The sequence below is a fragment of the Parus major genome, chromosome 21, assembly GCF_001522545.3.
Source record: "Parus major isolate Abel chromosome 21, Parus_major1.1, whole genome shotgun sequence".
NCBI lineage: Eukaryota > Metazoa > Chordata > Aves > Passeriformes > Paridae > Parus > Parus major.
In genome coordinates this window covers 4,822,973-4,838,098 of record NC_031789.1, presented here as the reverse complement: position 1 = coordinate 4,838,098, position 15,126 = coordinate 4,822,973, and the positions used below count along the sequence as shown (strand labels likewise).

The 15,126-nt window shown below is 44.2% G+C and overlaps 1 protein-coding gene across 2 annotated transcripts in view; it reads right to left on the bottom strand.

Moving 5' to 3' along the window:
* PANK4 (pantothenate kinase 4 (inactive)) overlaps nucleotides 1–15,126 on the bottom strand; it is a 20,706-nt gene extending 5,580 nt beyond the window's left edge. For both annotated transcript variants that reach the window (XM_015648273.3, XM_033519243.1), the window contains exons 1-13: nucleotides 14,908–15,126; nucleotides 12,227–12,309; nucleotides 11,558–11,766; nucleotides 9,925–10,108; nucleotides 9,295–9,387; nucleotides 7,451–7,604; nucleotides 6,572–6,753; nucleotides 5,083–5,164; nucleotides 3,875–3,975; nucleotides 3,123–3,278; nucleotides 2,272–2,384; nucleotides 1,674–1,761; nucleotides 287–438 (exon numbers count right to left, since the gene is read on the bottom strand). In XM_015648273.3, the coding sequence (XP_015503759.1) occupies nucleotides 287–438; nucleotides 1,674–1,761; nucleotides 2,272–2,384; nucleotides 3,123–3,278; nucleotides 3,875–3,975; nucleotides 5,083–5,164; nucleotides 6,572–6,753; nucleotides 7,451–7,604; nucleotides 9,295–9,387; nucleotides 9,925–10,108; nucleotides 11,558–11,766; nucleotides 12,227–12,309; nucleotides 14,908–15,037 (1,727 nt within the window). In that variant the 5' untranslated portion in view covers nucleotides 15,038–15,126. The remainder of the gene's footprint in view (nucleotides 1–286; nucleotides 439–1,673; nucleotides 1,762–2,271; nucleotides 2,385–3,122; nucleotides 3,279–3,874; nucleotides 3,976–5,082; nucleotides 5,165–6,571; nucleotides 6,754–7,450; nucleotides 7,605–9,294; nucleotides 9,388–9,924; nucleotides 10,109–11,557; nucleotides 11,767–12,226; nucleotides 12,310–14,907) is intronic.

The following is a 15,126-nucleotide window of genomic DNA, read 5'->3' as shown; positions in this document are numbered from 1 at the left end:
TCATGTTAAAAACAAAAGGCTCATGAAGACATTAAATCAGAGTTCTGATGCTGAAAGAAAACAGCCTCAGCAATGTACAGATGTTTGCAGACAGTAGGCTAGGGGCAAAAAAGACATTTTTGGGTCTGCAAACCACCATGAAATTAATGACTTAAAGCAGCTGCAGGGTGTAACAGTGCTGTACAAAGGTTGATGGGGAGACTGAGGAAATTTATTTTTTAGAAAAAAACCCCACAACTGGACATTCTGTAGTTTAAAGTGTGCTGTTAAAGGATGTAACACCTACTCTGAGACTGCCTTTGCTCCCCAGTCAAAGACATTCCCCGCCAGAAGTCCTTTCACCAGAGCAAACTGCCTCTCCTCCCAGCCAAGGGAATCCAGGGACTCAATCACACTCTGGAAACACTTTAAGGCTATTCCATTTTCTTTCTGCTTTACCTGTAAGACAGACAGGAAACACTGGATTTACAGACCAACATTTCTTACCCAGCCTTGGCTGTCTAAGGCCATGTTCAAGCACCTCCTCTGTGTTCATGGCCTCTCATGGACTAACCAATAACTGTTGTGAGTGTGCTTAGGACCAAGAAAAAACTTTCCTGGATTCTCACAAAGTGTCATGAGTGCCAGAATATGATCTATAGCCCAAGAATTAATTTTCTGAGCAAGTCAGAGGTGCAATAGATCTTGAGCAGATTGGGAAATGGATCTTGAGCAAGGTGGGGTGGGGAACGGGCGAGTGGACACACAAAAACCTCGTAGCACTAACACCATGCATAAACCCCATGAAATCACTAACAGCAGTCCCACAGAATCAGAAGGGTGGTGGTTTTGTTTGGTTTTTGGGGTTTTTTTGCATCATCCCAAATTCTCAGCAGCTCTCAGGTTTTTTTTCCTTCTCTGTCTCCAGTGAGATCAGTGTTACAGGGTGAGTTCTCTCAGAAAATTTAATATGATTCTGGGTATCAAAATTTTGTCTTGGCAGTAAACTTGTCTGTATTACAGGAAACAAACATAAGCAAAAGCCACCTCACATGTGTTAGCCCTTTCTCACAGCGAAGGTACCACATGACAGTGCAGACAGGGAGAACTCTCTCTGTATTTTGCAGAAATATGTTGACAGTCAGGAAAATAGTCTCGGATCAGCCACTAGCACTGTTTTTATTTATATGTCACACCAGTAAGTGGTGAGGAACGGACATACAGAAAGTTGTTTTAGAGAAATACTGACTCGAATGTCCTCTCCCCAGTCATGTCATGTCACAGAACAAAACACAGAAAATAGCTGCACAGTGGCAACAAATATTTTTAAGAGCAGGAGGTTGTGCATTGTGTCCACTCCAGTCCAGTGCTGAGCATCTCAAAAGTGACAAAAGCAGCCTCAGAGGAATGAATTAGAGCAGTGTCTGGTGACAGCCACCACACACTGCTCAGAAGCAGGGCTGGCACCAAGATTGGCTTCTCAGGGCTGTCAGGCAACTGAAGCTGGTGATATTTTTGGTTATCAGTATCCTCACCAGGAGCCTGTTCAGTTGAAGGGGTTTATGTCCCATTCCCCAGTGCTGTGTCTCCTCCCCTGCTCACAACCAGTGCAGGAACTGGATCCTAATCCCTCCCCTCTGAGCCATCCATCACTTGTACAGTTCCAGAGTATGGGAAAAGTGTCTTAAACTCACCTTGGAATAGGGATCTGGAAAACTGAACTCATTCAAACAGTGTTCCCTTGTATCCAAGAGACTTCTGACTGTTAAGGTACCATATGCACTTTAAAAAGTGAGAAGGGGGAAAAAACCAAATCAATTACTTCAAACAGAAAAAGTAATTTTTCCCTCTGTTTCCTCTGCAAGTCACAGCCCCTCACATGAGCACTGAAGCTGAAAGTCACAGGTGCTAAATCCTGGCTCTACAATAAGATTATTGAATCTACAATAAGATTATTTATTGTATATTCTTATTGTAGATTCAATAATCTTAAATCTACAATAAGATTATTTAAATACAAGGAGGGGAAAATGTTCAGAATTCACTTGCTGCTATTTTTAATAACCATGTAACAATTTTTAATAACATATTTTCTACAAGATAGAATTTCTCTGCTCAACTCCAACACATGAAATCCAAAATCTCTGTGCAGAGGATCTGATGTTTGGCACAGAAACTTGCCCGAGCCTTCAGCCTACTTGGCTTTGCTTGCTCTGCTTCACAATCTGGTTAGCTTTTGGTGGGCTCAACAGAAGAAGCAAATGATGCAAAACGGAAAATAAAATCACTTACAAAGGCTGCTGCCTGAGTGTCTGGAGCTTATTCCAGTATTTCTGCCGGAATTTCTCAGCTCTTTCCTGTGCATCTAGAGAGTCTGGCTGACTGGCTGCAGCTCGCTTTGCCACCTGGCAGAGAAATGAGGCAACACTGGAGTTACCAAATTACCTCTTCCTCCTTGTAACTGATGTTAAGTTCAGTGTGAGCAACAACCTCTCCATCTGCCTCCCTGTTCTGTGCCTGCAGCCTGGCTGCTCCCCTCCCACACAGCACCTCCCAGCCTCCCTTCATTCCAAACAGTAAACAACAATTTTAATGTCTCTTTTCATTTCCAATGATTTAAAGTTTGTTTTCTAGATTGTACTGTCATAAATTAAGCACAAGTTTTAACTACTTAGAGGAGAGGAAAAAAATAACAATGCACATACACTAAAGGAGAAACAGGCAGAAATGTAATGGTGCACATCGACCCCTTGTGTTCTCTTTTTGTTTACTCCAGTGAACTGCCTGAATCAGCTTCAGTGCAGAAAATAGTAACTTATGTCTGGCTCAATTGTGCTCTTCCCATGGAAAAGTGTCTGTGAGGCAGCAAGACTGCTCCCAGAGGAGGAGCAACCCAAGGATCTCTGGCCTTTGGTTGTGTAACTGTCCTGCTTGCAGCTCTGTACAGAAAGGTCCAAGTGCCATTGAAGAGGGAAAATGCTTTGAAAACACCTTTCAGAAGCCAAAAAAAAAAAAGCACCACAGAAGAGCATTTCTGCCTTTGACACAGCAGGAATATTTTACATGACAAACATGCTGCTTCTCAGAAGATTTGTTTTCTAAATACCTGCGTCACTCACACAGGATTGTTTTGTGACACTTACCCCATCCAGTGCCTCCTCAAAGCAGGTGAGCCAGTATTTTCTGGCCATGGCATCATCTGTGAGGTCAACAGTGTCTGGGATGTAGGTGGAGGGGTCTTTCAGCAGTGGCAGGTTAACAAGTGGTCTCTCCAATCTGTCCATTTCCAGCATGTCAAACTAGGGGAGAAAGGAAAGAGATGGATTAGAACTCACTCAGAAATTAATTCATGATGAATTGAATTAGCACAAGGGCTGCAGAAGTCCAGCCAGTTAAGACTGACAGATCTGCAGACAATTATAGGTCATCAAAAATAATTCGGTTCCCTCTGTGGATTATTTTATCCATGCCCACCCTACAGAGAGAAATTATCCAGTGTGAAAGAGATGACTGAGCTTGTGCTCTTCTGTCCAATCTTGTATTTGTCTTCTCATAGGAAGCAAATTAATGCTGTTTAAAGATGGTGGAACATGAAGTTCCAAATTCTGAGGTATTTCAGCTGCAGCAAAATCCAGCTGCTCCAGAGAAAGGGTAAGAAACAAACACTCCCCCCACTTTGGTGAAGGAGAGTAAGATAAAAGTAGCAGCCAGTCTGATTTATGAAACATTCCATTCAACACCACATGGGACACAAGACAACACCACACCAGACTGGTCACTTCTCTGGGAAGCAGGAGTCCCAGGGGCAAGAAGCAACCAGCTGGAAAATAATCACCTATGTCCAGGTCAGCACTGCTAAGAGAACACACACAGGTCTAGAAAAGACAGCACATACTGTACCACTCCGTGTTCTCTGCATGGGGTAAACATCCGGGGATGTGCTCATAAGCCCAGAACTCCCAGCATAATTCTCTCCCCAGCTGTACTGGTTTGGATCTAGAAAAGAGAAAGACAGAGACACACATAATCTGAAAATAAAACTGAGAATACTCCTGTGAGTGAGTCTAGAGCCAGCATCCCTGTGAGCAGTTGCTTCACTACACAAGCCAGTTCCCCTTGTCTTTAAAAGCAAGCAGAATTTTTCCCTCTAACCCCCAAAATACATGTTTCAACCACTCAGTGAATTACCTGTTCCAAAGAGCTTCAACCTGAATGAGACAAGAGACAATTTCAATTCTAAAATCATTATTTTAACCCCATTTCCTTGTCATTAATCAGCATGCCTCCAAAGCACTATCACCGAGCATTTCTTATTTCTAAATCTAGATCCATTATTAACAAAATAGTGTTACAGAACTCTCAAAGCACAATGTAAGCTTCAGAGAAACACTAAAGTTATTTCTAGATTTGCTTTATTTGAGAAAAGTTTAATGAGCTCAGATGTACAGTACATGCTGCAGAAGCAATATCTTTAATTCTTCAGTAGCTGGTTCCTTGCCCATCTCTATCAAATGGACAGGAAAAGAATTCACATCCATTTTTTGGAAGTGTATTTGATACTTACTGAGCTAAGTACCATTAGCAGCCTGTGGCTGTGCCACTGTAACCAATGTACTGCCTGGCTTCCCAGTACATCAGTGGGGAAAAGGAAACCTAAACAGGCAGAATTCCACTAAAGCACCCTGGATCCAAGGTATCTGGACAGAAGGGTCTCATCTGTGAAGCTTTTCACTCTCAAACATGGTTTGGAGATGCTGGTCTTCCTCAGTACATGAAAGGAATTCAGAAGTAGCCTCTCAAAGAGGGAGAAGCTCTCCAAACCCACATTTCCCCAGCTGGATTTAGAGCTGTGACTGCTCTTTGCAGAAGTGCAGAGAAGAGAAGAGTCCAGTCCTACTGCCTTCTCAAAGGTGAGCAGGAAATGCAGTGAGAAATTAAGATGTCCCTACCAGAATGTATAAAACCAAAGCCCAGCATGTATTTTTAAGTGCCAAATGGATTTATTTAGGCAACAGCTTACATGCAGCCTCTTAAGAGAAACTTGGACAGTACACTGACATTTCAGAACACAGCATATACAGAACAGAGCAGTGCTGTACTTACTGTCTTGTTCAGCTCCTTTTAAAAATGCCCCAATGGCTCCCAGGTAGCCTTCATGTCTCAGGAACAATGCCTGAACCTCTCCCTGCCACAATATGAAACATTGCAATTGGATGGTCCCTGAGGGCTAACAGGCACTTCTTTGTCACTAGTTTCACACTTTAATTTAATAGAAACAACCAGAAGTTGGTAATAGTCATTTGTGCTACATTCTCACACATTCATCAAGTTTCATGGTGCCTCTGGAACAGCTTAGGGAGGAACTGCTCACACACATCATTCCCCAGTTATCACACAGCTGGAAAACACCCATGCCCCAGCAGTGCGTGCTCTATGGCCTTCCCTGAAAAACACCACTGCATCATGCCATGAATATTCAACTCCTCTTGCTTCAACAGGCTGGAAATGCAAAGGTCATGTGATTGCCAAGGTGAGCGTATGCCACTGCAGGCAACACGTTTGGGATATTGCTCACTATCTTTATTTCATTGCACTGCTCTTTAATGCCACACAGACACTGTGCATCACCCACAGGCAAGCATTCCCCCCATTCAAATAATTCAATTACTAATGCAAATTCCAGGAATGCTGGAGAGAAGAACCCTCCATCCTCACAGCAGGGCCCCTCAGCTTTCCTAGGCCAGGTGAAACATGGCCTTTTCCAAGGAAATCTGCAGTGACTGTGGGAATAGCTCTCCATGAGGGAAGCTACAGGGAAGCAGCAGCTCCAGGTCACAGGGAGATTTGGGTTTGAATCCCTAGCAAAGTGTCTCGCAGAACAACCAAAAGCTGCAGTTTTGCAATAATTTTCTTGGAACTCAGCAAGTTTTACAGAAAGGGACAATAATGGTGAAATGAAGAGGGGAAAATGCAACACACAGGAGTCTCTTGCATGAAGCATTGAGACAAGAAAAAAATTATATCATCCACTCTATAAAATTCCCAAAGTGCAGGACTAATCTACCTGTAACAACCATTAACGAGCTTGTGGATTGGACCTTTTTCTTAGTCAAAAATCTTCAGTATTTTCCAAAGCTTCAGAGTCTGCAAAGAACTTCAGTTTGGTTGATTTGGGGCTTGATTTTCTCTTTAATAATAAAACCCCACTGATGCCAACTGTCTCAGCAGAACAACCCCACACTGCATGGCCTGGGAGTGGAAAGATGCAAATCAGCAAGAGGAATTGAATAATGATGGTGACTATCTAAGAACACAGTGAAAACTCATTACTTGGAGCTACAAGACAGACTGTCAATCAAAAAATAATAATAAAAAGAAGACAGAGGGAGGTAGGGAGAGATAAAAGGGCCAGACAACTCCCAGGCATTTCACATTGATTTCACCCCTCCCACAATACATCCCTGCCTTACCTACCTAAGGAGCAGCCTTCTAAACTTACTTCATGTGCAAATTCATTTATTAAGGTATCCCAACAGCCTAGAAAAACACCTAAAATGTGACTTTGCTGTAGGGAACCCTGTGTTTTCCTTACCTTGGAGAAGAAGTTGATGCTGTAGGTTATTGTGCGCATGGTGACAGGGTGGCCTCGAATAAAGAACCCTCCAAAATAGATTTTATCCAGGTTGTGCAGTTTGGCATAGAGGCAGGCCAGCTGACCAATGTCATTGCTGATCATGTGGAGCAAACTTTTGGCCATATCTTCTTTGGAAAACTCTGGAAGTGAAGGAAGAATAAAGCAAATTACACACAAACTGAAGAAGCTCCAGTGGACTATGCTTTTCTAACTGAATCTGCAGCTGAGGAAAGGAAAATCCAGGGTTGGAGAAGATTTCCTTTAGAAATCTGGAGAAGAAAAGTGTTACCCTCTAGAAAACCCTCATATGTAAAATGTACTTCTAACAAGGAGAAGTGTGATGTGACTGAAGATATCAGGAAAAAAAAAAAAACAAAATCAAAAAAACCTCACTAACCCTAGGTGAAACATTTCTTGAAAAAAAACAACTTCCTGGATGGCAGGAATCCATTTCTTCTCTCTAAGAACCATCAATGAGGGTTCATCCACCCCTCTTGGCCTGAGATGCACTGCAAGTATTAAGATACTGCAAATAAACTGCAAATTGTAGTAAATCACTGCCAAAGGGCCTTTCTGGAGCCCAGAAAGACATATCTATTTCCCACAGGAATGAATTAACCCCAGGCTAACCAGACAGCTGTTTTTTCTCTTGGCTTAAGCAATCCCAACCTGAAAATTTAAATGTCTGCTTATAAAGCAGTACTGGATAATATTTCTAATCAATATTTTACAGGCAAAACACAAGATCATGAAAAAAGCTGATGATTATTTTCAGTTATAAAGTTGATTCCCAAGAGCCAGAGGAGATGTTTGGATAGATCTCTTTTATCCCAGTACCTTTATCTGCTGTGGTGGACTTCCCAAAGCTGCTGGCAATGAGATTCCCACTGAGCCCCAGGGTCTGGTAGGCACCTCCATACACATCCTTCACCAGCATGTCAACGTTGGTGTGCTGGCCCTTTGAGGCCAGCTGCAGCAACTCATCAAATTTCTGAGGGTGAGAAGCACAATTACTACAGCTGACTTGAGCCAGAGTTCTGCAGCACCTTTACTGACCAAAACCAGTAATTGAATTAACCCTGCCATCCAAAGACAGGCTATTTCTAATTACAAGGATGTATTCAGAGTCCCTGTCTGATCAAACAGACAGATCTTAAGTGAAGCTCCTTTAAAGATGAACACCACAATCAACCTATTTCTTATCTGCAGATATTTTGTTGAATTTCCCTTGAAAACTAGGGTGGGTTAGCACATATGAAACAGTCAGAAGCCTCATGGCATCTCTTATCTTGGAAGTCAGAAACACAGGAACTAAGAGGAAACAGAATTTTGTCTTCCTGAAGCACAATAAAAAAGTTTGAGAAAAAAGTCTCAGTGTGCCTTAACTGGTGCAGGATGCGTCCTTGTCCCTGAAACGAAACTTGCAGGCAAGCTCCATTATCCCAATACTTAATTTATAACCCTGCTAACTTAAATTTCTTCTACAAAACCAAGAGAGAATTAAGAGCAGGCACTTTCATGTTCTAAGATTTCTTCTTTAGGAGCATCAAACAAAAAGCACTGTACCCTCCCTTTGACATTTTATCTAGTGCATTTGTAGTTGTAGCTTTTCCTACACTTCTGACATTTAGGGCGCTGTTGAGGGTTAGGTGTCATTTTTTTTGTTGTTGTTTTGTCCTTCTGGCCTGCCCGGGGAATTTTTTACCCATTATGTGCTGAGACAACCTAACTACCGGTGCTTAGGGGTGCTCACAACAGACAAAGAGTGGCCGGGCCCAGGGGGGGAGGGAAAGGGGGCAGAAAAAGAGGGTGGGGACAGTTTTTAACTGGCTTTCTTCGGTTTCGGGGAAGGACGTTCGTGTGCTGGGTCGCGAAGCTGCTGCGGTGGAGAGAAGGGAATTTCGCCATCACCCAGTCGGAGCGGCTGCTTCTTCTCCTTCTCCCCTCTTTGTTGGCGGCCTCGCACCCCCTGTCCTGCCGGGACGTGTGGCAGTGCCAGCCACCACCGCGGAGCTGCTGATCCACCTCAGCCACCGGCCCAGGATCTCAGCCCATTTATAATAATTTGGAGGGAGGGTGTCTACATTCGTTCATCCCAAGGGAAGCTCCTGCTCTCCCTAGTAGACACCTGTCTTCTAGAACTGAGACAGGCGTTCATTTAAGCCACATGGCCCTTTGGGAATCCAATCCAGGGATGTCAGAGCTGGGCTGAACTGAGCAGGACTAAGTCAGGCCTTGTTCATCAGCCCAGGACTTAAACTCATGTTGGCAACCAAGGAACCAACCATGAGGCAAAATTTCTCCTCTCAGCTTCCAGACTTCTTGCAGCAATTGTCTGCTCCCCGCTTTCTTCTGCAGACAGTATTGTAGGAACTGGGCTGGCATTTTAAGTTGAAAAGACAAAAAATTACCAGGCCACTTAGAGAAGGCTCTTTTCCATCACTTGTCCCTGAGCCCTAAAGCAGGATTGCTTTTGGTCACAATAAGCTTCTTCTAATTCTTGTCCCTATATTCCACCAGTATCTTTTTCCATGTAAAGCTTCCTTTTTTGACTCTTCAGAAGTGTCAAAAATATGAAAACAAGTCCAGGACTCAGCCTTACTACCTAATATCCCACCATTTCAGGCTTTCTCCCAGGATTTAATTTAATCCCAGCCCCCTTAAAAGAGACACTTTGATACCTTTGTTTTGGTAAGCAGAGCTCCAAGACCCCAGAAGGTTCCACCTCCAATTGAGCTACCCCCAATCCATTCAAATTTGTCTTCTGTTTCTACCTGTGAATTAAACAAGGCAGATTTATTTAGAAAGTAGTTTTATGATGTTTAACACAGTTAAAACTGTGTGTGCAGGGTTTCGGAACAGTGGATTCAGTGGAGATGGAATCCTTCCATTGTGGAAGTGGCAGGTGAGAAGGGCACACTGCACATACACCACAAGCAGTTTTGGAAATCTTTGTATTTAACTCTTGGCAAACAATGCTAAATATAGATGTTATATAGATGTTAAACTTAACAGCGTTGAAGGTCTCTTCAACAGTGTGATAACACAAACATCAAAAATCACTTTGATCTGACAACCTTTGTCTTCATCAGGTGGTGTAACCACTTCTCTAACTATTAAATTAAATGTAATTTAAAAAAATAGCAAATGTAAAAACATTCATATCTCTGCCATTAATAAACTTTTCAAAAGCACAAATTTTTTTCAAACCTTGCATTATCCAAGACGAAACAAGGACAAATCTGAACCAGTGAGAGGTTTCAGATCACCTTTATCAAATCTCCAACAAAGCATTTTTGGCCACCTCTCACCTTCACTATGGAGACTCCTGAGCCAATGTTCACCAGCAAATAAGGGAAAATGTTGGGGTGGTTTGTCTGGAACCGGAATTCCGTGTCTGAATCCTTCTGGTAAGCAAACACCTCGTGGGGGATGTTCCTCAGCACGAAGTTGCACCCCTTAATTAGGCAGGTCATTACATCTTCCTTATCAACTCTGAGGGGGAGGAAAAAGCCTTAAATGTCCCAGCCCTCCTGACAAGGCAGCTTGCTTCTGGAGCAGCAGTTTGCAGACCGGAATTTTCACACCACGTGGCACAAGCCCAGATCCCTGGAAACATGAAACTTCCATCTGCACTTGGTCTGGTGCTCCATGCCAGAACTCCAGGCTGGAGTTCTGTTACACAGTGACTTCAATCATGTTGTCATTACAAATAATCCTGTTTGCTTGTTTACACTGCTCCTTCCTGCCCTGCTCTTTTCATGGTCTGTGCACCCCTGCCATAAAGTAGGTCAGGAAGCTTAGCTGGAAATTAATCTCAGAAAACAATTTCTTCACATGGAATAATTGTCTGTTGCTCTTCCCCTCCTTTTTTATTAGGAAATAAAAAATTTTTATTTCCTAATAAAAAGGCCCCCACGGCATTCAGCACGTGTTTATGACCGATTCAAGGGACTGGGAGGAGCCTACAACTGGGATTAGCAAAAACAGAAGACACTTCTCACAAGAGTAGCAGATTCATAACAGGGTGTATCCCCAGTGCCGAGTCTGGGAATGTGATGCAAAAGAGAAGATGACTGATAAGCCAGCTAACACATGCTGACTTCTGTGAACTTCTGGGTCTCTATACTGTTACTAGAAATTCCACAATTCAAATTATGGAAATTATTATAGGAAATATCCTGAGGCTTAGTGGAAACACATGAACGAGGCACAAACTCATCTCAACTACTACAGAATGATTTGTGTGTTCCACGATGGAGAAACCGGGGACCTGGTTTGGATCTGGGGACCAACTGAGTACGTCAGGACCAAATAAAAACCAAAACCAGGTGCACCACATGGGATAAGAGGGGAATCTGCCTCCTTATCTTGATCTATTGATAATCAGTAATGGCCTATAAGGTGTTAAAGTGGGCCGGTGTGAAATAAACAGATAACGAGTCCATCTTATCAGGAGAAATAAGTTATTTGCAAAGACAGTGTAAAAGATGAGCACAGGCCCTCAGGATTGAGGAATGCACTACACAAATCAGGCATTCCTACACAAATCAAGCAGGAGAGGTACCTTGAAACTCTCCCCAATGATGTTTAATATTAGGATAAATTACTATTTTTCTACACTTACAGCATAGGCAGTGTGAATTTATAGGCACCACCATCTGTGGCTTTGATGGCTTTTGTCCCTGTATTGATAAGACGACCTTTGATGAAAACTAGGCAGGTTTCAGTGCAAGCTATTTAGTATTTGGTGTTTGAACAGTAAATTTATGAGGCTGTAAATTCATGGGACTGCCCTATGTTCTGCAAGCCTCTGCATGAAGTTTAGGTAGGAGCTATACAATAAATGACTGTCACATTAATTACCTCTGAGCATGCTATTGTAAAAACTTTCAGAGTAGATGTAAATTAATTCTTTACAGAAGATAAAGCAGTTCCACTTACTTCAATCCCAGTTTCTTCTCAATAAGGTCTTTGAATTTATAGGCACCACCACCTGTGGCTTTGATGACTTTTGTCTCTGTATTGACAAGATGGTCTTTAATGAAATCTAGGCAGGTTTCAATATAAGTGTTTTCAAATTTAATGAAGTGAAGTCGTGCTGTAATCTCCTCCTGAACAGATATTTCATACAAAGGTTCATTGTCTATGTCCTTTAAAAGATAAAAGGGTTTCTTAGAGAATATTCTTGCAGAAACAAGGTTAAATACTGAACTACTAAAGATCAATACTTATGCTTATTTTGCCCTTGAAACTGTGTTAATGCCATTAAACATAACACCTCAAGCTATGTCAAAGAAGAATAGAGTTTCACAGGTCTTAATTCTCCTTATGCTGAGATAATCAATTCTCCCATGCAGCTGGATATGCAGCAAATCCCTCTGCATGAAGAAAGTTATGTCTGCACAGGAGCAGCGTTTTTTATAAAAGTATCACACTTACTGTCTGGAAAATAAACATTTCAAACCATACCTGACAATACAAAGACTTGGCAAAAAATTTTATATAGAACAAGTTAATAGATGGGTTTGGATACAGTTTCTGTTCTGCCCAGTCCAGAACCTCACTCCTGTGAGTCAATCCCATGCAGCTGATCCCTGATGGAATTCTCACCTTTCCAGAATGATCAAAGGATCTCACTCTTGCCACTTTGTGCTGTACAGTTGAGTAATAAGCCAACTTGGTTAATGAACCGCCTGTTCATAAAGAGATAATTGATATTAATAAAATTATTATTAATGCCTCACCTTAAGAGCAAACAATAGAACTTATGTTTATGTCAACTCTTGGTTCTCCAGGTCTCCTCAGCTAAAGCCAGAGAGAATTAATGAAGATGTAGAAAGAATGTTTTTTGAGGAACTGCTTGGCCTCATTAACCTCATTAACAGAGCACCATGGGAGGGAAAAGCTTTACAAACTCAGTTTGTGCCCAACTGATGTGGGATGAGGATGCGCAGTGGAAATTAGCCAGGCCAGTACGTGTACTGCTGTTATTTACCTTGTTTGGAAACTTAACGAACTCCCAAATTTGTACCAGAATTTTCTCAGCTGGTTTGCCACCACTGAGCAATGCCCTCCACATGCACAGAGTGTTTCAGCAGCAACACCTAAATAATTTTCTTACCCTGCTTTTAGGGACAAGTCTGCAAACTCATGGCTGGTTAGAAAATTACCCTCTGTACTGAGTAATTATTTTGCAATATTGGTCTTGGCTTTGGGGTAAAGAATGCTCAGAATGATGTTTCTCAAGCACACAGCAGTTGGAGATATTACCAATGTGCAAGTCTGAGCAGAAGCAGCCTCATCACCCCCTTCAAGCCTCCAGTCTGCTCATGACAATAATACTTTGAACTCTCCCCTTGAAATAGAATTCAACCCCTTGCCCTGTCTTTGTATCTGACCTGCAAAAGTGGATTGCTGGGGTTACACTGAATGTTTTCCACCACAGTGCTCCAGGTCTGAGGGTAACTGTGATCCACCACTGAGTTAACATTAAAGTCCTGAAAGTAAATAAAAACCTGGCAATGTTAGATCCTAAATAATGGCTAGATTTAGTGGCACTGCACTCTGCTGCCTAAGAATAACCAAGAAATGAAGCAGCAGAGGTGAAAGATAATCCCTACAGCGTGAGGCTTTGCCTTCATAACCGCACTGTCAGCTCTTCCACAGTGCTCAAATATTTTTGTTAAGAAAATATTAGCAACCTGTAGGAGAAAAACAGGCAGTTTACTCCAGGAAAATTTAAGTAAATGTAGAATGACCAGAGATAGACACTTATAGTAACAAAAGCAATAAAGCTTCCCTGACCTTGGATCTGATTTCAGTGTCCCAGCCAGTGCTTTAAAGCTTCTGGTAAACAAAACCCACGGTCTGTTCTGCTAAAAGGTGAGGGCTTGGTGGTTAGAGGTGAGGGATTGCACAGCTTTTTAGGGAAAAACTTCCCACCTCCAAACTGAGGATCACAAAGCCCATGTTGAAATGTCATATTCTTTACACTGACAATGACAGAGGTGCTGCAGGAATTCATCATGAAATCTGTGGTACACAGAGCCATGACGCTTTGTGCATTATCCCCTTCCTCTCCCAGTCTTTAAGGACTTAAATCCATTCAGAACACCGAGACATGTAAGTAGGTTTTATAACTAATCCCATGACTCTAATTCTGAGCTGACCCGCACAAAGGTCCTGTTCCGGCTGTTATTTTCACAGGCATGGAACCAGCAGTTCCTGAGGGGCTGAAGTAACTGGTGACACAACAAGATTTTCTATTATGGTGCAGGTTTTCTTCCCACTGTCCCTGAGTCTCCACCACACAGAGCAGTGTTCACCTGAGGAGTAATAGCTTGGTTTACTTCTCCCTAGCTTTTATCCTAAAAACCTTACACTGATCTCGGGATGGTAAAACGGAAGGAAAGCACGTAAAATGGCACTTTTGGCTTAGTGCATGTCCACAGAACAACTGCTAATCCATGCACCGGAGGAACTGAGAACAGGCTCAGCTTGTCCCTGCACAATTCCCGGCTGTGGCACACAAGTGTCACCCTGACGTTTGTCACCCTGTCCCTCAGTTTAGGGTGTGGGAAATCGGGAATATCACAGACTGGGGCGTATGCATAGGGATAGGGCAGCGGGTGTTTTTGGGAGTGACTGAGGCAGAAGTGACAGACCCCAACCCACGCCAAGTCCCGCAGCCGCCCTGCCTAGGCAGTGCTACAGACGCCGGCCCCCGCCCTTTTTGCTTCTTCCAGGCCGGTTTCGTAAGCCGGAGGAGCGCCCGCAGCATCCGCGGCCTGGGGCGGCCGAGGGACTCCGCACTCGGGCCTGGCGCACAGGGGCAGGGCCCGTGCCGCTCTGAGGAGGTGGAGCCGATGCACCCTGCCCCACCGCCCCCCGCTCGGTCCGGCCGAGCCCCCATAGGCTCTCCCACGTCCCCTCTTTGGCTGCCAAGGGCAGCCCCGGCCAGGCCGCCCCGCCCGGCTCCCCGCGGCCCGTTACCCGCGCGCAGCCCGCCGGGACCTGTAGTGTCGCTCCCTGCCCGCGCCGCGGCGGCACCTGGCGGCGGGACTACGACTCCCGTGGAATCCCGCGCCGCCCTCCACGCCGCACAGCCCGACGGGAGCTGTAGTGAGCCCGAGTCCACCAGCGCCGGCCTGCGCGTCGCGGAGGACTACACTTCCTAGCGTGCCTCGCGCGTGCCCGGGCCGACCCCCCGCGGGTCCCCTCAACAGGGCCGAAGCCACCGCCCGTTCCCCACTGCCGCTGCCCCCTCCCCGCATGCCCCCCCGCCCGATTACCGATGTCTATGGCGAAGCGCTTGGCGTTCTCCAGGTTGCGGAAGATCTCGTCGGGCGGGAGGGTGATGCTCTTGTCCAGACTGCCGTGACCACCGCCGTGACCGCTGCCGCGCCCGCCCCGCTCCGCCATTTTGAACACAACCCACTCCCTCCCTCACCCCCGCCTGATCAGCATACAAATATATGCGCATAAATCTGCATGGGAACGAGGAGGGGGCG